Source organism: Carassius gibelio, chromosome B21 (assembly GCF_023724105.1).
Source record: "Carassius gibelio isolate Cgi1373 ecotype wild population from Czech Republic chromosome B21, carGib1.2-hapl.c, whole genome shotgun sequence".
NCBI lineage: Eukaryota > Metazoa > Chordata > Actinopteri > Cypriniformes > Cyprinidae > Carassius > Carassius gibelio.
In genome coordinates this window covers 21,018,145-21,042,861 of record NC_068416.1, presented here as the reverse complement: position 1 = coordinate 21,042,861, position 24,717 = coordinate 21,018,145, and the positions used below count along the sequence as shown (strand labels likewise).

The window sequence follows — 24,717 nt, the reverse complement described above, 5'->3', positions numbered from 1 at the left end:
CTGCTGTTATTTAAGGTCTGTTACAGAAAAGCCTGAACGCAGTTTAGACAGATTGGTGAAAAGGGCCAGATGACAGATTTATGGGAGAATTAAAAGGTTTCCTAAAAAACAAAATGGCTATGCCTTTAGGCTTCAGAGACTTTATTTACACACGCGTCTACATGCCTGCTAACCACCACCAGTACTAAAATGTAAGTTTACAAGCAAAAAATCAAAAGAAGCTTGCCTATTATCATACCTCATTTCTGAAAGGAACAAATTTGCATTTAATGTCTCGGTCTATAAATACTGTATGCAAGTGTAAAGTCAAGTGCATACACACAATCACACACACACACACAAATTGTGAAAGAGTGACCATCTGTAAATCTATCACAGAGACACAGATATTTATATGGGCAACGACAAACCGGCTGCACTTAGACTGGTTTAAATTCAGCTTCCTGTAAAAAGTTTTTCATAGACCCATGTCCTAGATCCCCAGAGAAAATAAATTGTAAAACTAAACAGATTTAATAAAGACAGTTAGGTGCAAAACAAAATTAAGTAAGAAAACACCAATCACATCTGCAGAAATAACAGAATTAAGTCTCAGTCTCATCCATTATGTTATTTTGGTCTTGTCATAAAACTGCTGCCACAGCTGTTGTTTTTCTGCCACTGAGGGTTTTTAAAATATGACATCAAGCTGGGAATTCAATTTAGTTCTATGCATTAAAATAATAATAATAAAAAAAAAAACCTATAAAGACCAGTGGTTATCATACAGTATACTAAAATAAGCATCACAAAAAGAAAAAATAGAGAAATGAGAGAAGTGCAAAAAATATACTACATAAATTATAAAATATTGCTAAACCAATAAATGTCAAATATAGTCAAAATCTGCACCCTGACTCTGGACATGAACCCATCGTCTGTGGCAATCTGGGTCAAACCAGCTTAGTGAAAACTATTTCCCTCATATAATCCGAAACCACTGTAACCTCTCACATCTGCAGCCAAACCACAGTCAGCCTTCAGGATAGATGGACTAACACTTGATTACACGCACATGACTTCTTTTTCAACACGAATATCTATACACATACTAAAATCCATTAAAAAAATGGAGCTTCATTAACTGTTGGATTAGCGTGCACCACCAAACCCACGTGTCATTAGTAGATTAGAATGTGGATGCATGATTTGTAAGAACAATTTTCTCAAACAAACACAATTTGGAAGGGTTGCCAGATGAAGCCATACCTTTGGAACGTGATTCCTCTGTCCATAGACTCCAAATCTCATTAAATCCAACAGAAAACATCCTAGCAAACACATCCAGATCCTCATGGTGGCACACACACATACACACACTCACTCACTCACACATACATCACTTGCAACAAAAATGCAGTGAAACTCACAGTCAAGACTAGTCAAATGCATGCAAAATGCACAAGCACACCCACAAACTCTCAATCCACCCACATACACCCAGAATGCATGCAGACACACACATATCATCTACTTCACACAATGAGACACCTGTTTGGCTGTGTGGCTTCGGGGCGAACTAAGTGGGTATTTGTGCGAGCGTGTGCTCTTGTCTTTGTGAGCTTGTGTCCAGATACAAGTGCTTACATGCATGCCTAGGTGGATCAGTGGTTTATACAATAGCACTCTGCTAATAGAGACTAGAGGACTAATGGAACATTTAAACACTATCCACATGAGGAATCATTTTTGGCAACATCTGACAGAATTCACAGCTTGTTTTGACAGCTTTCTGTGATACTGCTGATGTGAATTATGTGCAAATAGAGAACAAACAACAACAACAAAAAATCCTAACAGTATCTTGAATCAAAGAGAAGATCCTATATCAAAGAGAGGGCCATCCGTACCCTCCACTCATAACACAGAAACCAATGTGGATAGTCCTTATGGAGACAATCTATGGACATCTGTCACGAGGGTCCTTCCCAAATAACGGATAATTGCTTCCAGAAGATTCCAGTCAGTTCTGGATTTGTAGGAGCCTGATGAGTGCTGACAAGGCTATCTATCTATCCATCCATCCATAATGGTAAATAGTAATATTTTTGCATGATTAAGTCTCTTTGCATTCACTGCATGTGATTTATTGTGGGTTTGGGGATGGATGGTACTAAATTACAGTCTCAGAACAGATAATTACAGTCAGTGGTGCTAGAGCCGAGGGTACTGGGAATAGTCTGTGACCGCCCGAGGAAAGAGAGACAGTAAGGAGGAGAGCAGGCGTGATATAGACGCCTTCACAATGACATATAATTATGAAGTTTGCAGTAAACCATCATACCCACCAAAAAGGGAAAAATGCCTTAGCAGTTTGCACAGCTGAGCTCAAATAAGGGCAGAATATTGTATAATCACGTTGTTACTCTTGTTTATTGTCATTGTGACATCCAAATGGGACACAATATTTTGCACACGTATACATAGATATTAACTTAATTACAAACACATTTATATTTGTTGCACTAAACAACTGACAGCTGCTGCAGGGAAACAGGTCAATAGGTCAAACGGACTGTTTTAGGGATGAACCAAAACCTTTGATTCAGATTGTAAAAACTTTTAAGAGCTTAAATATAATTTGCAAACACATTTCTAGGCAGAGAAAGTTTGAATATAATTCTGTTTATTTAAACTTTCTCTCACATTGGCCATTGATAAAACTGTCATACAATCGAGCCATTAATATAATTCCACTATTGGATTTTAAAGTAAACTATGTTTCAACCCATCAGTGTAATCCTTGGCACACTCCAATTACTGTACATTACTGTGAGCTCATTATGAATCTGACATATCTGAAAGAGAAGCTTCTCAGTTTAATGCATCAGTGCATTGTTGTAATTTGCTGAGAGGGATTTTTTTTTTAAGCTTGGGACATGGAAATAGCATGCACTGCAAGCTAACAGACAAGAAGACAACTTGTTGCCTGAATTATTACTAGGATGACATATGTGTTCATAGGCTCATTATCTTAAGTAGTTTTTTTAATAGGTTGCAAGGCAACTGTTCTATGAGTTCACCTCAATCATGCATGCACGTCAGTATGATTAAATATCTTTGTAATGTCTCGTGCTCGGAATGAAAGAAAAACAGAAACGTCTTGGTTACATATGTTAACCCTCGTTTTCCTGAAGGAGGGAACAGAAAGTCCCATCAGTGACCGACGAAATTGGAATATCGCTTCGATAGACTAATCCACTTCGAGTGTAATCTAAATTAACCAATGTACATTGGCATGCAATTATTGCATCCAGCTGCCGTTGATCATAGCGTAAGTATAATAAGGCAGCAGGTGAAGTGCATACCAAGTTTTAGCAGAGGAGCCGAGCCAGTGACCCGGCCGCTCAGCGGTGGTACTGCACCCATGGCGATGGGACGTGACATCTCCGTTCCCGAGGGTTATCATACATAACCAAGACGTTCCCTTTCAGTTGGTTACTCTCTACTTCACGTCATGACCGTCAAATCAGGATCCCTACCAAAGCGCCATGGGTGCTGCCTCTTCCAGTGCCTAGTTCCACTCACCATTGTCAAAGCACTTCCTCACTGAGTGAGAATGGATAACACTGGGACAATGCACCCATTCCACTGGGAACAGGGACGCTGCAGAAGCCCCATCCTTCTTGAAGGAGTTTTCAGAAGCAAATACGCATATAGCATTTATTTAGGTGTATATGGAGAAATTGGAGGTCATTTTATTCCTCTGGGGAAGGAAGAAGTCAGCCAGGGAAACACAGGTTCTAAAGGGGGTCGCACACCGGACGAGAAGCGCAGCACCACGTCGCGCCACGTCTTTAAAATTCGAACACATTATTCTCTATGAGTATGCACACACCAGCGGCGCCATTCGGCGTCTGTCCGCGGCGCCCAGCTATGACTCAGAACGCTGTTCAAATTTCTGCCGTGCCACAGAGCGCCATCTGCATAGTTTTATATAAAAAAAAACCAGATGTTATAAACTGAAACTGAAACTAAAATACAGTACATTTGTTTCATTGAAATAAAACATTACAAAGTGTTTGGTTACGTTTTCACTCAGGCTGCATTGTTGCCTGGACAACCGATACAACAAAACAATAACAGACTTATTATAACACAGATTCTTTTAATTAATTAACGTTCAAAACTCAGCTTTTATCAATTTTTTTTTTTTAAATAATAATAATAGGTGAAGTTAAAACTCACCCATCTTGCTGCGAAATTGAGCTTGCGCATATAGAATGTGCGCGTCCGGTGTGCGATACCTCGAGTTGTCCTACATGTGGCGCGACGCGACGCAGCGCTTCTCGTCCGGTGTGCGACCGCCTTTAGGCTATACTGTGGACTGTACACATACAGTATGAGTACCGCCTAGGTCTAAATATGGATCCCAGACTTTCAAGGTTCTAACAGATTTAACATGAAGGCCTGGGGCTGGACATTCTGCAGTCTCCAGCTGCCAAGGGTGATGGAAGATCTCAATAGGGTCTACAGTACGGACACTCTGTAGCAGTTTTAGCAAGCCTACACTAAATGGGGACCTCAGTGCCACTACCCGTTTTAGGTGAGAACACAGGAGGATAACTGGCTCTACACGAAGGCTATAGAATCTAGCGAATATGCTGGGGGGTCACCCAATAGGCAGCTCTACAAATATCTGTCAGTGAGGCACCACGAGCCAGCACTTTAGGATGCAACACTTTAGATGAGTGAGTGAGCAACCTGAACGGGCAGGGCACACCCTGTGCCTGATAAGCCAGGGTGATGGCATCCACAATCCAGTGGGCCACCCTCTGCTTAAAAATGGCATTCCCCTTCTGCCAGCCTCTTTAACCAATAAAGAGCTGGTCTGAGGTCCTGAAACTTAGTGTACGGTCTACGTAGCATCTCAATGCTCGGACGGGACATAGCCAAGCCAGGGCTGGATCTGCCTACTCCGGGGGCAATGCTTACAGGTTCACCACTTGGTCTTTGAAAGGTGTAGTGGGAACCATGGGTATGTGACGTTGAGAGTGACCGACTGAAAGGGAACCTACAACACTGTTCAAAAGTTAATTAAGTAACGAGTAAAGTAAAGAGTTTTTTTTCCTTTCTTTTTTTTTCTCCCAAGTAGTTAGTTTTGCAGAGCCAAGGCTCCATTTATTTGATCTAAAACAGCGTGAAATATTATTCTAATTTTGAAAAACGTATCTATTTGAATACATTTTAAAAAGTTGATATATTCCTGTGATGGCAAAGCTACATTTCCAAGCAGCCACTACTCCAGTCTACAAATATGCTGATTTCATGCTGAAAAAAAAAACATTTAGTATTATAAATGTTGAAAACAATTTTGCTACTTAATATTTTTGTAAAATCAATAATAACTTTTTTCAGAATTCTTAGATGAACAGAAAGTTCAAAAGAACACCATTTATTTGAAAAAAATATAAAATAAAAATAAAAAAAAACCCATTCATTTCTATTAAAAAAAGATTATTGACCTCCAATGTTTAAACTTTTATCACTATTAATAAATCAGTAAAACAATATAGATTTCAGATAAAGTCTCTGAATGGCTTAACTGTGTATGATATAACTTAGACATTAGTCCAAATCCCTGCCTTTTCCAGAGCTTATAATAATAATCATTTGAGCTGAAAATGACAGAGATGATAGAAAAAAACAAAATGCACTCAGCCTAACTTTCAACCTTTGTCCCTAAAATCAGAAAGAATAGAGGGAAAATGGCAGCTCAAGTTATTTGTAAACAAAGTATAAACAGTACTTCCAATGTGCTTAGTTTAAGGACAGTTGGAAATTGCTCATGCATGTCCACGCGTTTGTCCATAACAAATAAAGCGCCTACACAAATCTTACATTGTTTACTTTACACTCATAGAGAGAGAGTGAGTTCAAAGCCAAGACAAGTCTGGAGATATTGAATACTTCACAGCCTGTCTGAGTAATTCTGACACTTCCCTAGAGGAGTTCTACGTCCAATTCAAACCTAATTTTAGTGCAGAGTAAATCCATTACAGTGCCCACCTCTGCTAAACGAAACCCACGGGAAGAACAAGGCTATTTCCAAACACACTAACACCATCAAATATACTGCCTCTGACAATCACACACACTTCGCCAATTGGGTCAAGAGAACACTTACTATAACATAAACATGTGAAACTCCATGTCTGGACAGGGTCTGTGCTTTAGACCTCGATTGATGGTGCTCATATAGTTAAACTGCTAAATATAAAAATGCTAAATCTGCATACATACACATATCCAACTAAATATTTATGTCTTTGGCCTCAAAGCTGTGACACTAAAAATGAGTGACAAGTTAAAATTAGTAATTACTTTTGACCCTTGACCACCTGTTCTGTAAAAGGGATCAAAGAAAGCCATAAGTTTCTAATTAATCCATTCCACTGGGAGCATGAGACCAGGAAACAGGCAAAGCAAAAGTGGCGGAGGCATCAAAGCGAAACACCACAACAAAAAAGGTTCAGTCAAGAGGTTATGCCACAAGAGACACCAAAACTGGAGAAATAAAACAGGTTATTAAAATAAAATCTGGTGCTGTTTAGTCTTTGAAATCCACCATCTTTTTGACACAAGATAATGAAGTCCAGGTGATTGATTGAAGCTCTAGATGATTGAAACATGCTATGCTACATTCTTAGTTTTTGAAATGTATGGATATTTAATACTTATATCTGCAGTTTCTAAGTGTGAGTCACAGCCCACAATGACCATGAATCCATTGGCCAAACAGCACACAGCTGGCAAACACACTTGCTATAGCTCAGCAACACCACACACCATCTTTATCTGGCTTTAAGAAGAGAAAAAAAAATTTGGAAAGCCCACTTGGGTTTGATGTGTGATTACAGGTTCACAGTATGTTTGACAACTGTAAGACGGTCATTTGTTCTCATCAGTAATTTCTTTTGATTTTGTACATATAAAAACCGCAAATTAGACATTAAAATCCTATCAGCCTGACAGGAAAGGTGTGCAAATACAAATACAGCTTTTAACAATGTTTAAAATATGTTGAATGGTAAAATAAATTAAAAGTTTACATGTCATGGTTAAAGTCCCGATTTCAAACAGTTGTATCCACACCAAACATGCAATCAAAATATGATTTTCAAAATACAATGTTTTTCAGCATTTTTGTTAGTAACAACTCTTAACTCTAAAACTGGCTGAGATATATATATATTATATCAATGTATTATATCAAACTTTGATTATTTGCTAGGTAATTTAAAGTAATTGAATGGATATGAATTTAAAGAGTTAATTTACCAAAGTTACTTTTCTGTCATTATTTACTCACCATATAGCTGCTATAAATGTACCATACATGTGGTTCATAAGACTCATCTGCTATATTTTTTATTGCTATATAGTCTTCTGAATTGTACAAAGTGTTTTGTGATGAAGAGAATAAACTTTTAAGCTGCTTCTTCATATTTTTTAAAAGTGTCACAGTCCTCTTTTTTTGTGCTATAGAAAAGACCACTATAGACATTCTGCAATACATGTTCTTGTATATTATATAGAATGTCATATGGGTTTGGAATGGCATGAATGTGAGTAAATAATAGTATCAATTTGGACTATGAATTTTACTTTATATGAGAACTAACTTAGTTACTATGTCACAGCTCCATAGTATTTCTACTTACAGTCAGTTTTGCACGAATAGAGTCACTGTCCTCTACTGCCTCTAATAAGTCTTCCAGGTCATTTGAGGACAGCAGAAGTTCCTGGACAGGGGGAAAGGCAAAACAAAGCTGTAGAAAAGATTATGTATGTAGATCCTGTAGAAAATATGCATTTTGAGATACAGATCCTGTATACACACAGTATAATTATACACAATAATATAAATGCATTTCCTATATGTTTTGTTGTTTATATCAATGGCATAGTGAATTCATCAGTCACTTGGCAGTAACTAATCTCATAAGAAATCAGTGTGTGTAGGTTACATGATATTCCCTGTACAGTATGGCTCACTTACCTCTTCAGTGTGTATGCGAGGAGAGCGAGGTGGTTTGTGTCCGGTTCCGCCACACTGGGGTTGCAAAACGACACACTGATCTCGAGCTGCGTCTGGTTCTCCCATCAGAAATGCCACTTGCATCAGATCACCCTAAAGATACGAGGCAAATTAAACTATTACACTTATACAGATGCGTACACACAACCCATATGGTCACACAGTGCATACATGCATGTCTGCTTACAGACGCACACACACACACACACACATACATAAGCATACCTGCTTTTATAAACCATCTTATAATGCAATGATATTTGTTATGATTATGTAGTTTTGCCCTAAAAGTTGGGTAAATGAACACCCTAATCATGTCACCTTATGACTAAGTTCAGTGTGTGAGTATGTAAATGGGATGTTTGAACTCTATGATGTCATTCTCTGAGACTCTGCATAGACTTCATGCTGTAGTAACTTTCCATGTATAACAAAACTAAAAAAGGGCATTTAACTTGTGCACTGCACAGCCGTCTAAACTACACTCCTACTTCCATTAAAATGCTTGTCCTTCAGCACAGGAATTTAGTTCATTTCTAGAAATTCATTTTAGAAGGCCAAAATAATCTCCAAAAATGTGTTTTTTTATTTTTTATTTTTTTTACACCCAACCTGATGTTGGTCTATTGTTATAATCGATAATCTATGTACACACCCCAGCTATACATATTCTATCTACATCTAGTGTAACTATTTTTACATGGATCATTTCATTTATATGCCAAGCGGGTTAATCTAAGATAGCATATATGTTTTTTGTTCATAGCGGAAACAACAAAATGTTAAAATGTCAACAATTATGTATTTAGGGTTGTAGACGTGACTCCTTTACTCTGTATACAGTAGCAACAAATTAAAGAAGTTCATCCAAAAATTAACATTTGCTGAAAATGTCCTCAACTTCAGGCCATCCAAGAAGATTTTGTTCCTTCATTGGAGAAATTTTGCATTAAATCACTTACTCACCATTGGATCCTCTACAGTTAATGGGTGCCACCAGAATAAGTGTCCAAAGAGCTGATAAAACCATCACAATAAACCACAAGTAATCCACATGACTCTAGTCCATTAAATAACATCTTGTGTAGTGAAAAGCTGCATGTTTATAAGAAACTTGTTTATGCTTCTCATTTATTTAGATTTATCAGTTTATAAGACCTTTATAAGATCAAACCATTGTTTCCAGGTTAAATATTAGTTATACTATTCTAGTCCTATAATACTGCTTTCTCCATCGAAATAATGGTCTCGCCTGAATCAGGTGAGAAATATGCACAGATCAAGCACCGTAAATAAGCCAAAACAGTTCGAAACAAATATGTCATTGGGACAACTGGGGACTTTTCTGGTGCAGTAAGCATTATCATGGACTCATATTTTGGCCAGAAGTGAAGGTTTAAAGTTGAAAAGCCTTTATGGATTTGGATTTGATTCTTACAACAATGGAACAACTTTTCACTTCACAAGATGTTAATTGATGGACTAGGTTCATGTTGTGGATCATTGTGATGTATTTATCAGCCGTTTGAACTCTCATTTCTGACGGCACCGATTCCCAAATCATGAAATGCTAAATTGTGGAAGAAGCTAAATCATCTATATCTTGGATTAATCTTGGAGTAAATTTTCATTTTTCGGAATTTACTTAATATGGCTGTCAGTATGAACAATGCATTAAAGGATTAGGAACTATGAATTTAGGATACCTGCACTATGGGGAAAAGATTGAGTTTACAATTGGGGATGATAACATGATTAAATGTATTTAATAAATTATTTATTAAAATCATTCTTTAACTGAGTGCTACATGAAATGTTTCATGTTATGACATGCTATTGTTATTAACCAACAAATCATACTTGTGTTAAATTTTGCATCAGATATTATTTATGTAAGAAACCGTGCTGGCAGTTTGTAACAGATAGTTGCACATAAAAAATTTAAAATCCGCTTGTCAGCAACAGAATGTCCAATCCTTCTGGAAACTTGAATGAGTATAAACGCAGATGTTCAGCTTGGGGTATAGTAACTCCTATACACTGAGAGACCCTCATCCTCCATAAACCTTACTTTGGTTTTAAATGTGGACTGGGGATGTTTGGAGATGTATTTAGAGTATGTGTCGTGTGCTGAGAGCTGGTGAGATGAAGGATACATTATTATCACACAGTAAGTGATAGGTACTACATCCTTGTATGTTTGCATACTGACCTCAAAAGGTGTCTCAAAACCCTCAATGATTCCTCCCACCATAACCAGGCCATCAGTGGAGATTCCCAAATCGTCCTTGTAAGCCCAGTCCACGCTCTCAACCATGGAGCAATCCACATACAATGCCAACCGGCCCGAGGAGACGCTGACCGCCACGCGGTGCCAACCCCCATCAGACAGCACTGCCACAGGGAACCTGGGAACAACAGGAAGGGTTTGTTAAAAAACGAACTACTTTATATAGTTTTCTTGGCAGGGTGGTCTGGTCAAATCGCATGCTAGAGCATCGGAGAACAAGGAGAGTTGGGGGGGGGGGGGGGGGGTTAAGGAAAGCAGAATCCATTAAGTTTCCTGGCAAAACATTCAGAGGCATAACGCTTCCTGTCTGTATAATGACAAATTACTTTTTTTTAAAAGTTTAAACTAAACAGAAACCCATATGAGAACACAGTAAGGACATTATGGCATTGCTATGTCACCTCATAATAAATGAGAAGCACAAACAAGTAAAATGTGAGTGTAAAACTTCCATTTATTTTGTCCTGCAGGTGGGTAATTAGGCGACAGGTCCAAATATTAGTTTTGAGAGGCCATGAGTTAAATCCCATGCCTCATTTACACGTCTCCACTGTACTGCTTGGCTTAAGTCTAAGCTAAATCTAGAAATCTTGGTTTAATATATCACAGAGCTCCTCAACACAGTGGGATTTGTGCTTGTGTTTAAGATTAACCATTGGCCAAAACTAATACTTCCATGACATGAAGAATGAGCAGCTGATGAGGATGGGTTTGTCATCATGAAAGAGGAACAAAGAAGGTCAATGACATTCAAAAGCAAGCAACAGAAAATAAGAGAGGAGAAGAAGAATCAACAGACTGTGGTTACATAACAGGATTCACTGAGATGTGCCTTTTTAATTATATTTTTCCTGCCAAGATGACAGCTTTGGGACCAAAGTATGAACCACAAAATAATGAAGACCACCAAGTAATTGAGTTTTCAGATGGTTCCCCGTTAATCCCCATGTAAAAATAATTCAACATTGGCAATTACGTAAACTTGACTCGTTTCCAACTTGTCCTGTCAGGAAATGTGTGTTTTTTATTAGGTGAATAAATGTTTGGATGCTCTAACTGTCTGCTTTGGAGAAATAAAATAAAATGAAATAAAATAAACACAGGGACGCCATAATATTTCCAACATGGTAAATATAAGAGATAAAATTAGAGGTAAAGTGTTTCTTAAACACTCTCCATGTCTATCAGTGAAGACTCACTCATAGTGTCGTTGTTGGGTACTGATAAAGGTAAAAGTGTAGGCACTGATGCGAATCTGCAGTAGAATGTGCCCATCTGGACAGAGGAAAGTTAGCACACTTCGGTCTTCAGACTGGGGGCTACGCAGATGCAACAGCAGACTGAACTCATCACCAAACCTGAGCATGAAATAAGAGAGAAAGGCTTAGAATTACACATCTACACTGGCTTTAAGAAATAATATCATACAGTATATAAAATTAAAATTTAATAACATTTATTTTCGGTCTTAATTTTACAAGGACACAAAACTGTGGTCACACTTTACTTTAAAGTCCAATCCTTGCTATTGACAAACCATTAACTATATGACTTTTGCCTCAATGAACTACTAATATGCTGCTATTGTTAGTAAGGTAGTTGGTAAATTCAGGTATTGGGTAGGATTAGTGGTGTAGAATATGGTCATACAGAATATGTTCTTTATAAGTACTAATGAACAAGCAATATGTTATTAATAGGCATGCTAAAAAGCAACTAGTTAATAGTGAGAATTGGTCCCTATACTAAAGTTACAAATAGTGTATATGTATATGTTTAAGATTGATACACGTACAAATAATATTTGGAGTGTGCTAACAGAAAAACATCATTAAAAAATACCCAAAAATACATTTGCATACCTGTGTCCAAACACCTGCCGTAGTGGTATAGAGAGGGTGGAGTACTGGCCTACATGCAGGACTGGACATCTTTGGCTTTCCTGTGTTACTGATGCGTTGCTGTGATTAGCCACCTGCCACAGATGATCAAGAAGGTCTATTGCTTCTGCCAAACAATTAAAAGTAAGAGGAAAAACATGTTAAGCCCATTAAGTACATTCTCAACAAAACTTCATCTTTTTTTCTGAAAGATATGAGGGTGGGTAAGTCATTGGAGGACTAGGTCTAGCCTAGATTGCATAATGGATCCCAGAAACATCTGTTTCGGATAACGCAGCAGGTACAGATGAAAACCGAGCCTGTAAACAAAAGGCTCTGTTGTCTAGGTGCATTTTTGCGGTATTAATCATTAGCTCTGTTGAGGTCTTAGCGACTCTGAGGCAAGTCTGTGTGAGCAGTCACTCAGGAAATCAGTTCACCGTATGGAGAAACAGACCTGTTCAGCCCTTTCATTAGACGTTTAGAGGGTCATAATGAGTCAGCTGGTCTTAAAAGGTGCAGTCATACCCCCATAGTGCCCACCATTGTTTCCTCTTTAACATGCTCATTGCCTGTGGGCGCTGAATGACTTAATTTACAGCGTGTGCTTGCTAATGTTTATGTGCTTGTACATACCTCATGCCCCCAGCTTGCAGACTTATGTTTTAGTGTGCAGCATTGTTGAAAATGAGAGGAATAAATCTTGCTGAATGCTGCATTTAATCAAATGAGAGCGAGCTGCTCAGAAAACACCATTTGCAATGAGCAGGTCTGAAACACACCTGGTTTATTTACTCGGTGAGAACTGATCCATCACCATAAGCTTCAGATAGGAGTGCAGACTTCACTTACAAGATGTTTTAACATGCTTTTGGTTTGGATCTCTACAGTTATTATATTGTTTATATTCTTTATTTTATATGCACTGTATGCATGCTATTTATCAGATTACACGTATAACCTTATTATTAATTTATTATTATAGGTTTGAGTTTTTATTCATGTTTCTAGGATGATTATTATCAGGTTTCTGTATGCTGCTGGCCCTGAGGATTCATTTTGTGTGAGGTCAGTAAGATTTGATTTCAATGTTTTTGAAAACTTAAAACATTACACATTATTTATTTGATCAAACATACAGTAAAACAGCAACATTGTTACATATAATCCACATAATCCTTTAGAAAGCATTCTAATATGCTGATTTGGTGCTCAAGAAACATTTCTTATAATCAATGTTGAAAACAACTGTGCTGCTTTATATTTTTGTGGAAATATGATACGTATTTTCTAGATTTTTTTATTAATAGGTTCAAAATAAATATTATATATAACATTGTAAATGTCTTTCCTGTCACTTTTGATCAATTTAATGCATTCTTGTTGAATAACATAATAATAATTAATTTCTTAAAAATCTTGCTTATGCTTGTATCTTACCTATGCTTAGGACTGCTTAACTGTTAACAAGGATGAGAGTGAGTCAACAGGTGAAGCGAGGATTCTGATGACTGAACATGCACACGAAGCCCAGCTGATTTACACACTGTGTAACGAGCTCTGCAAGCCTTTTTCCAGGAACATGTAATTGCTCCAACAGGATTACACATCCCCCTCTTCTCTTACTTTCCCTTGGTCTCATAGTAAACACATGTGAACATGCTCCAAACTTTCACCAGATTTGTTGGTTTCTCGCATCTGAAATTTCTGCAATTATTAATAACATTTTCTTTAAAAAGAGATATATTCTTCAATGTACATTCTTTTTTTTTTTTGCTGCAATAAAATAGTTCTAAATGGACAGCTACATTCTACGTAGCACTCCTGCCAATTTCATGGTGGTTGTCACATTATTTATGGCTATTAGTCAAGCTGTATTGGTCACAGTTTCATGCTGGAAACACATATGCAGACCCCTATCTGGTGACACAGACAAAAATCCACCTCTCAAAACACTATGATTGTTTCTGAACCATTAGCCAACAATATTAACCCATACATGAGCAATCCAATGGAAATTTTTACTGATATTCCGAGAGAATTTGGCTTACTTCCTGTCCTTACAATGATATATCAACAAACTGAGTCTGCTGGCTGAAAGTCTGAAAACAAAAGAAGTGATTTTGAGGTTAAGACCTGCTTTAGACTAACAAAAAGATCCATAAATACTGAGGATATGACATCATGCTCACATCAAAGCTCAGATGACTTCAGTCCAGATGTGGAGATGCTGTCATCTTAAATTACATTGAAATAAAAGATCCTATATTCCACTAATTTAGATTAGAATCTAGAGAGCTGCTGGGAGAAATGTGCTTGTGAAGCATCATGGCAACATGGTATCATTTATCAAAAAACTTTGAAAAATAAAGAATAACATAGAGGAGAAGAGAGAACAAAGGGAATTAGAGAAAGGATACACTTTCAGGAAAGGTTAAGGTTTAACAGCTCTTACCCAAGTTCACTTCTAGCAAAATGACTGATGTGATTTCCCTCAGTTTCAGATGACACAGAAATGACAACACACATAGAAAGAAAAAAAACAGACGCATGAATCGTTCTTACTTGAAAAAAGTGTACTCGTAAACTACCGCCATATCCTGAGGGCACCGTGGTGTCCGTGTTTCAAAACATGGCTTATGTTCAAAGCTGTGTTTATGACAGGGAAGATTGATGTGGGGTCACAAACTGCACACTGTCTGAATACTTTCTGTGAGGGCTGTGGGTGATGCATTCTCATCAGCTTGGACTAAGCCAAGAAGAACATTCCTCGAGGACACATCATGTCTGCAAGTTGTACGACTGCCACATGGATGTGCAACAGAGTGGATAACAGGGCTTTTCAGTGTTGCCACAATAAACCCACTCAGACAAAAGACAAACTTCATTAATTACAAGTTAGTAAGAGTTGGAGTGGATAGTGTGCTTTGAAGCTACATGGCTATTATCATTCATAAAATAATAATAATTAAAAAAAGTAATACAATTAGAACACAGAAGAGTAAGTTTCGGTGTTAAATTATTAATTTCCTTTTGTATCTCTTCAATAATCTGCTTCTTCATATTTTAACCCCATGTTTTGTTCAGGTCATTTTGACCCAGGGAGGTTTTAATTTTTTCAGAAAATGCTAGTTAATGTTATCGTATTGGAATAAAGCTTACTGACTTACCCCATGATCATTGAAAGAAAAGTTGACAAAAATAATTAATCCAATATTTGGTGATAATTCAGCATAACAAGATAATTAAAAGTGATTTTTTTTCCCTTTGAACACTAAATTAGGTAAAGGGTTTTTAGCAAAGGGTTAAATAATTTCACTTAGTAGTCAAAAGGTTTTCATCATTTAAAAGTAACTAATATAAAAAGCACCAAGTACAAAACAACTGTTTCATTTCCTGCCAGCACCTCTATGTGATGCATAATGAGAATAATTGATCAAATGTCAGACAACTATTTGAATAAGGATTGTTTGGCATTCTGTAAGTAATTATGGCATATGATAATAACTTCTCTGTGGCGTCTCAGCAACCATAACACAGTACTAGTATTGTTTTTCAAGACATGCATCAAAAGCCACAACTGCATCTCAAATGAAGGCCCCTTCATCTCTGCCCATGCCCTGCAGTGAAGACCCTCACAATCATTCACACGTGCACATTGGAACATTTCTTGAGAGACAAACAACATTTGTGGTAAAATGTGCAAGCTCTTTTTTAAAAAGTACAAAGCCTCATGGACCACTTGGAGAGGTCAAGTTAAGCTAGACGACAGAACGACACAAAAAAAAAAAAAAAGTGTGGAAACAATGTGGCGGAAAGATAATTTGAAGGCAGACGAATTAGTTGTTGTGTCCTGGTAGTAAAGTCTGCTTCTCTCTAATAACTCTCCTATAATGGTTTGTAGTGGGTAGAAGATTTCGTCAGTAGACTACTTTGAAACGGGATGCTGCAGGAGGATTGGCCTAAAGAATAAAAGCAAAGCTCTGACGGTCAAGCCATAAATACAAGAATCAGACAGCTTAGAATTTAAAGGCAGATGCAATGACAAGACTGATGCAAAACAGTAACCTTTACATAAGAAGGTGAAATAAATAATATCCCATTGCAAGCATTTAAACTCACATGAGTAAAATACCAGAAGGATTTAACCCCCAAGGTCATTTTTTCTTTAGAACTCAACAATACGTGCTACAAGAAAAACAAATAGCAAAGACTTTAAGTATGGCATAGTTCTGCAAGAAAATTCAAGATGCCAGTAAACTAAAAGTAGCATTATGGTCAATTATGAATGAAGTAAAGCATCTTCCTCAGCATATCCTGTGAAAGCAGGTTAGATTTGCTTCTAAAAGCTCAATACACAGTGCCAGATGTGGATGTCAGTATTGCGTGGGATTTGTGTTCAGACACAGCATAACACTGGCACTCAGGGACTGTGTTGATGGATCGCATACGCAAACGCTAAATAAAATCCAGAATTAGCCACAGGTTACATCATGTCACATGCTGCATCCATGAAGCGAAACTTTGATCGCAAAAACTAGATACAGAGCCACTACAGTCCCTGAAAATGTTTTTCATCTTTCACTGTAGTCTGGGCTTCTCAGTCTTGCTGACAACAGCAGGTTGAGATGCTCTACAGAATTAGTACAGAATATCAATCTCTTCAGGAAAGTGGAGGAGAAATATAAGAAGTGGATGAGGGAATTGTTTGTCAAACTATTTGATATAATAACATTTTTAGCAGCACACTGTTTTGCAGGGGATCAGGTTAGAGATAAAAAAAAGAAAATGTATCATGCTGCAATGTGCTTTCCTCCATTGTAAAGTGAGAATGAAAATTCCTTTTTAATTTCAATTTCAATATGCCAATATGGCACCGGTACCTATGTAACCTGTACGAATGAACCGAATCAGAACACAGATTGTGGTGCCTCATTTCGGTGCCTCTTAAACGTCTGAGAGAACAATTAAAATATCTGTCCTGGCTCTCGGAAATGTACGCAAGAAGCATGGGAGTCGCTAGGCTATTTTTTAGCAGGGGTATAGCATTTAGCTCCATAAACTGTATCATTCTGAGTCATTCTGCTTAAATTTCATATGAAAACGGCGTCAGACCTGTCTCCTCCCTGTCTTTCAGTGTAATCCGCAGACCGCTGCGGAGTGGCACGAGCAAACTCGAACATGAACGGAGGACACAAAGTGTGTGTTTATGGATAGATTGTTAGAATATCTGTATCTGTGCAGTTCTTTGTCATAAATACAGATCGGTTTCCCATCTACTGTAAAGATTTCACTCATATACTTAATTTAATTATACTTACTTTATACATACACTACTGTGCAAAAGTCTTAGGTACTTTAGTACTTTTACCCCAAAGAATGGTATTTGGCCAGTTATTTATACATTTTGCTGTAGTGTCAGTAGAAAATATCAGTTTACATTTCCAAATTTTTATTTTGCCATTAATTTTAATAATAATCTAGTGAGATTTTTTAATGCACAAGCAGTCTGACAACAGCCGGTGCTCCACATCGTGGAAACTTTTGGAATAATCACTATAGGTCATTTTTTTGGGTTCTGTGAGAAGGTTCTGTTTGTTGAATCATCCAAGCAGATGTTAAGGTCCAGAAGTCATCTTAGTTGGACCTACCATGCGACTGAAAGAGGGTTAAAACTGCCTCAGAAAGAATGGATTGATGGGCTGTGATACAGACTCCATGAAAGCTCTCTGAGGAGATATGGAGATGAGAAACCAGACATGGAGCTCATGTTCTGAAATGCAGGTGAGAGGGCAGAGGTCATATTGATCCCATGTGGCACAATGACGCTTTGCAGTGATGACTGATAAGAGGCAGAAGAAAATTCCCAAAATGTTCTGCTCTCGTATGTTACTAGATAGGGTTCACACATTTCATCAAAAGAGAAAAACATCTGCTTTACATGGTCAATTTTACTTGAATACAGAATATTATACAATCCCACTGAGCAAGCACGACATCACACCCCTAATCATTGTGAAAATTCTTCATTTAACTCTTCTATGAAAACCTCATGTAATTCATTTTTTTAAACATGAAAGGATTTTCAAGCTTTTGATTACACAAGGCAGTGCCATAAAGCGAATCAACCAATCTATCAGGTTTTTTTCAGATGTGTTTGATTCCTCTGAGTTATTCTAGTAGATCTGGGTTTTATATAAATTATTTAAAGGCTCCCTAGCTTATATGAAAACACAAAACTTCATCCAAAGCAGATTTTGTTTCTATAAGAGTGCAAAAATGCCTTCTACAGAAAGAGCTTATGGATCTGGAGCTTGTTAGTGGATCAAAAACAGAAGACACTGCTACGACATCTTCCAACAAAACTGGGATTTTAAATACAACAAAATCAGGCAAATCAGGCAAAATCAGGCAAAGTCAAATGCTTAACCTTTTTTCTAAGTCACAACTACATTACCCCTGCATTTCCTGGAGAACTCTCCTTCCATATGGAAGCTTTCGCCACACGGTACCCCAAGGTAAATGAATTATTTAGCCTTAACCACCATATGAGGTCATATCAGGCTCTGTCCTTGGCGAAAATGCCCTACCCAAACCAAATGGCTGGTTTCCAAGAGAAATACATGGTTATCAGCTGATATCCACCCTGGGCCCCCTCTGTCTGGATCCTGTGAAGCTCCATGATCAGGGGAAATAGAGTCGCCTGCCGCAGCGTCTTCCCTCCAGGATAGCATTACGCTAATGGCACGGGAAGGGCTAGAAGATAGCTCAATTACTGTACCCCAATTATGTAGGGCAGCCTGACGAGATTGAGGTCAGATGGCATAATAATCAGTGGTTAAAGACTTCCTCTAACCTGCTGAACATCTACATGGGAAGAGCACTGCTTCTTAAAAGCCCAAGATGTGGTCAGTTTGATAAATTTGCTCCAGCCCAAATTGAGCTTCCACCCAGCAGGTGAAGAGTCTAATCACCCATGGCTGTACTCTGATAACAAATCAAAGATAATTAGAAAATATCATTACATAAAATATCCAGTGACTTAATAATAAGCTCTTAAACCTGGGATATTTGCTTTATGCAAGGTTAAAAAGGGCTGTGCTGAATTCATTAGGACTGTCTAAAAGCTGACACATGCTTTAACTGATTTTGTTTTGTTTTGTTTGTTTCTTCGCTCTACTGCTCATCTGGAAAATGAATGAAAGATACCAGACTGTAAATAATGGTCCGGATACAGTTGGGCAATTTGTCTACTGGGTTTCAGTGGGAACTCAAACTCAAGGGAAATGGAAAGGAAAAGGTAAAGGAAAGGGGCACCTAGTACAACAAAAAATATGATCTTCTACTTGGTATATTTCTTGCTTCATTTCCGAAAAATAAAATAAAATACTTGCAAATATTTGAGGGAGGTATGAAATTGTATTACTTTTATTAAGTATGTGCTCAAGCATTTATTCGGGACAAGACTTTTTAAAACACAGAGAGACTTGTTAAGTCTTAAGAGTTAAGTCAGGCATTTCTAGAGTTCTCTTTAACCTTCTCAGATTGGTTTGGATTGACAGCGCTTGGCAGACTTTGACTACAGAGGAAAAAGGCAAGTTCCTTAGGGAATACTCTGGAGCAAAAGCTCAAAAGACCCACTGTAGAAAGGAGACTTTCGTTGTAATAGCTGTGCATTCGTTCATCTGCCAAGAGCTTAAAGGATCATTAAGTACTATCAGCTTTCTTGCTTTAAAATGTGAGAGATAGTGAACTCAGTGTATCTGAACTGGGAGGTAGTACTCAAGAGTGTCAGCAGGTTAAAAGTGATCAGGAGCAATTCTCTAGTGTGACATGCACAATTGCACAAATGAGACTATCCTTGAATCCTCTTGGTAAGACAATTGATTTAAAAGAAAGTATGTATACTGTGTTTCAGTATGTATACTGTGCACAATATGAGCATGAAATGACTGACTAGAATTGTACTTTCAGCTTCATTTTCATACTCCATGCAGTATACTGCAAAAAAATAATCTGTATGCCATTCTGATCATATAACTCCAAAAACTCAATACTAGCAGCAAGTAAACCATTTGTCATATTTCACGGATATTTTCATGACTTAACCCTGACTTGACTCGATCCCTCATCTTAAACTGTCTAAAACAGGGGCGAACCCAATTGTGCTATGTCAGAGGTCGCACGCCTCTGGCGCAATTAGGGCTTAAGTGTGTTGCTCAGGGACACATTGGTACCCCACAGTGGATTTGAACCTGGATCTCTCACACCAAAGGCATGCGTCTTATCCACTGCGCCAACACCACCTATATAAGGAATTAAAAGTGTTCGCACTGTTGGCTTCAGATCTAGCATTGCAACTTGGCATCATAACCCCATTAACAGAAAACTAAATGAGACAACTAAACCTATGAAAGGTCTATGGTGACTTAATTTAACTTGTCTGTTGTACAATATGTAGTTTTTTTTTTTAATAAAACACATTTTCACTACTGTTTACACAAGTAAATGATAACTGTTCTAAGTTATCACACACATATGCAACAAATGCAAATTCTTATTACTCAGTAATTTATTATACTGGGTGCTAGTTTTCTCTAGAGTAGGCTATACTCCGTTTGATGGTGCGTTTGATGAATTCCCTACACAAAATGTATCTTTATTTATTTAGTGAAATGCATGCAATTACCAACCAAATAATACACACATTCTTTATATGAGGGTTGTTATTTAATAAATACCTGTTTACAAAAAGCACTTATTCGCGGGTTTGAGTTACACATAATATCTGAGGAATCAGAGCCATGATCACTATATTATAATGGAGAGCAGGCCGAGAGATCTTTGCTGGCGCCCTCTCATATTACAATAATGCACTCTCGACATTTGCCATTAAAACAATGGTAAAAAAGCCTCAAATGAACTATCAATTTTGAGAATAAAGTTGCAAAAACAGCAATCCATTTCTTATTGGTTAAAACGAACAAAGACTATCTTGTGATTTTCAAGAGCTCCCACCGGATCGGCACCTATGCTGCAACTTTCAGGAAAATATGGTCAATTTAATTATATTATGTTGTAGTATTAAAAAGTACATACTGTACACAATGGGGACCATTTGCACTAATAAAACATTCATATTATGTTCATTCCTCCTACCCACATTAAACTTTAGCCTTAAATACTATTATAATTATTAAGGGGTCCTTAGAAAATCCTCTTCCCTGTAAGGGGTCCCTGGCTCCAAAAAAGCCCTTGGGCTAAAATGTAATGCCCAAAACCATAAGAAGCACAAAGACATTGACAACGTCAGAAAAAATGATGTATGTAGAACTAGTCAATACATGTCTATCTCAAAACGGACACTTGTGAAGACTCATCTGCCGACAACAACGGGAGACAGATGACTGAAATTGCTCCTGGTCAAATTCTCCATGGTTTATTACTAACATGAATGGAGGTAATCACAAGGTAAATATGCATTACTGTTGAGATCAGACATCTCTAGCATAGACTGTTGTCAAATACCCATGTCAAAGCTTGTCTTTGTAGCAGCTATCCAACCATAAAATTATTTGTCTGCTTTTATTTCAAAGACTTCTAAGACTAGAAACATACTCTACACTGCATTAAAGTCCACCATAGACTAGCATTCATTTCCATTCTGGTTTGATGCTGGTGGACAAGTACAGCCATGTTGTAAATTTCACCAGAAAAGAATGTTGGTTGACCAAGGTGGTCTTTGTGGGGAAACTGGTTGACCAAAGAACTGTTGCATTGGCAGCTGTCCTGAAAGAGAATAGTTAGTGAAATGCAGGCCATTTATCCTAATGTCCACTATAGCACCTCCTGCGGGAATGCAACACACTTTTGTTGTTATGAAATGCGCTATAAAACATTATGAGAAGAAAAATGAAATTGAGCTTGTATTAGGTTTTTGTATCTTTTTAATTTACAACATTTTAAAACTCAAATTCCTGTACTAACATTTTTTTAAGTACAGAAGACATTTATTTTGATGGCACAAAAACATAAATGTATAGAGGTATATATTCATTCATGCAGTAATGTAATTTCTTTTCTTCAATAAACTATCGCCTAAAAAACTTTTTAATGATGCACCAATTCAAATAATGATCATAAATATTTTGTTTAGGGAACTATACCAATACATACAGTATAGAAACAACTGACAATTGATTCACCTTTTGGCTTGTGTTGCGCTGAAGTTGGATGTGAAAACTGAAATCACCATGAACTTGTGCATGTGTGTTTGTGTGCATGTGAGAAAGTGTGAAAGCCCATGAGGGGGAGCGGTGTTCATCTGCAGGTCAGGAGGTGACTGCTTGTAACCTGTGTTCTGCACCAGATGAGAAAAACAGAGAACAGCTTGCAGCAGACCCCTGATGCTACAGACGCCTATAACAAGCTGAGCAGAAACTTTGAGCACATCTGAAAGAGAATGAACAATGCCAGCACAAACACTGCACAGAAAACACTCCCAAATGCCAGCGTTTACATCACGAAAATATCATATGAACATAGGCAGCATGATCTCATTTGGACTTGTAGACCTATAGAAGTGACAGGGTTTGTGATCTAACATGAAGCACTTCCATCAACCTATACTTAAACAAACAGACTGACAGTTACTTCGAGGAGATTCATCATTTGGAGAACAAGTCCATGCCTCTATTTTGAACATGAGCCAACTAATAATTTTTTCCCCCTAAAAAGCAATTTGGGGAATATTAATGTAGCTCACAGTCTACATCTATAGGAAGCTTTGGAGAACAGTACAGATCCTAACATGAACTATGTTGCGCAACTCAGCAAAAGTCCTTTGTTGAGGTTTGGCAGACAGACTCAGAAAACTCTTTGAGATGCTTAGTTTTGATTAAAAAAAAATAATATGATTCCATTTTACTTGGAAAAACAAACATCTGCAGACATACTCATGAATATTTTAAAGCAAAGATGAGAGAATTATTTGACTTTCTTTTAATACAGCATAATCACAAGATGTTGGTCCAAGATAAAGATCTCCAATCATGATGTATTTCTGTGAACAAAGCTAGGAGGCATAGTGAATTGATAGAACAAAAAAAGAGACAAAATGATAGCCAATACATTTAAAGAGAAGCCTTTATAGGGAAAATGTATATCATTTTCAACATCTCAAGGCCCGTCAAGTGTGATTGAGGAAATCCGAACAGAGAAATACTGTATATGTCATTCCTAAACATCAATGTGTTATTTTATTTCACATCATATGTAATCACATTCCAACCAGACTGTAAATATTAAGTTACATCTGGGTCATCACATAAAAGGCCAGTTAAAGGGCAAGACAACACCAGAAATTGCTCCAACATGGCTGTTTAGTGTCTTGTAAAAAGCTCTCGTAAAATTTTTACAGGGTTTTACCGTGCTGGGCTGAGACTGCCCCCCGCCACAGCCAGCCTTCAAGTTAGACCTTCAGAGACCAAACAAAAGCAAGAACCTAGACCAGTTGGTAGGCGAATGTCTCTTCTGACCACAGCATCTGTGCATTGACAGGCTTTAAACTGGTCAGAATCAATAACACTCAACCGGATATAAGACCGCAAACCACTTGAAGACACTTACGTCATGTTCTCACAAAAACATCATGATGACCCAGAGTGAAATATGGTGTTATGATTGAAACAACACATGCCCTTAGTGAATTTTAAAGTGTGATAGGCACACATATAACATTTTAGTGAAAATGTAATCTTGCTGGTTGTGATAACAAACAGTTTGTTGCGTGAAAATTCAGACTTGCAATGCTTTGTGAATAATTAAAACTTGCTTATCTGGTTGGGGATGAGACTGTTTCTGTGTGTTTCCGTTAAGTGGAATTTTTGTTGTCTTTTAGCACACTGTGTGTAATAAATTCTTTTACGTCTTTAAATTGTGTTTGGAATACCTTATATATTATGAGTGTGTGACAACAGAAACACATAATTTAGTGACCAAATTATTATAAAATTGAAATGCACATTAAAACACAAGTTTATCTTTTATTTACCTGATGAGGACATAATTGACTTATAGTACGGCTATTCCTTAACATATAATCTCCAAGTAGTTAACCCCCTGGATTACTGAGTCAGTGAGTTGAACTCGAGGACTAAATCAGTCTGATTCATGACTGATTCATGTGTGAGCAGTTCAACATTTGTGAGCAGAAAAAAAGACAAGAATTTTTCATTCAAATCTGGTTCATTTTTAAAGGAAAATATATATAATGAAAGTATAATGAAAATTCTGTTATTAATTACTCAGTCATTTCGTTCCAAACCTGTAAGACCTTAATTCATAATTTTGAACACAAATTATGATATTTTTATGAAATCTGATAGCTTTCTGACCCTCCATAGACAGTAATGGAACTATCATATTCAAGGCCCAGAAAGGTATTAAGGACATTGTTTAAATAGTCC

The 24,717-nt window shown here is 37.4% G+C and overlaps 1 protein-coding gene across 1 annotated transcript in view; it reads right to left on the bottom strand.

Annotated features, from left to right (window-relative positions):
- si:ch211-196i2.1 (collagen alpha-1(I) chain) overlaps positions 1 to 24,717 on the bottom strand; it is a 70,176-nt gene that overhangs the window by 33,155 nt on the left and 12,304 nt on the right. Inside the window, exons 2-6 of the mRNA XM_052588465.1 lie at positions 12,233 to 12,377; positions 11,570 to 11,728; positions 10,293 to 10,488; positions 8,042 to 8,173; positions 7,704 to 7,784 (exon numbers count right to left, since the gene is read on the bottom strand). Of these exons, the coding sequence (XP_052444425.1) occupies positions 7,704 to 7,784; positions 8,042 to 8,173; positions 10,293 to 10,488; positions 11,570 to 11,728; positions 12,233 to 12,377 (713 nt within the window). The remainder of the gene's footprint in view (positions 1 to 7,703; positions 7,785 to 8,041; positions 8,174 to 10,292; positions 10,489 to 11,569; positions 11,729 to 12,232; positions 12,378 to 24,717) is intronic.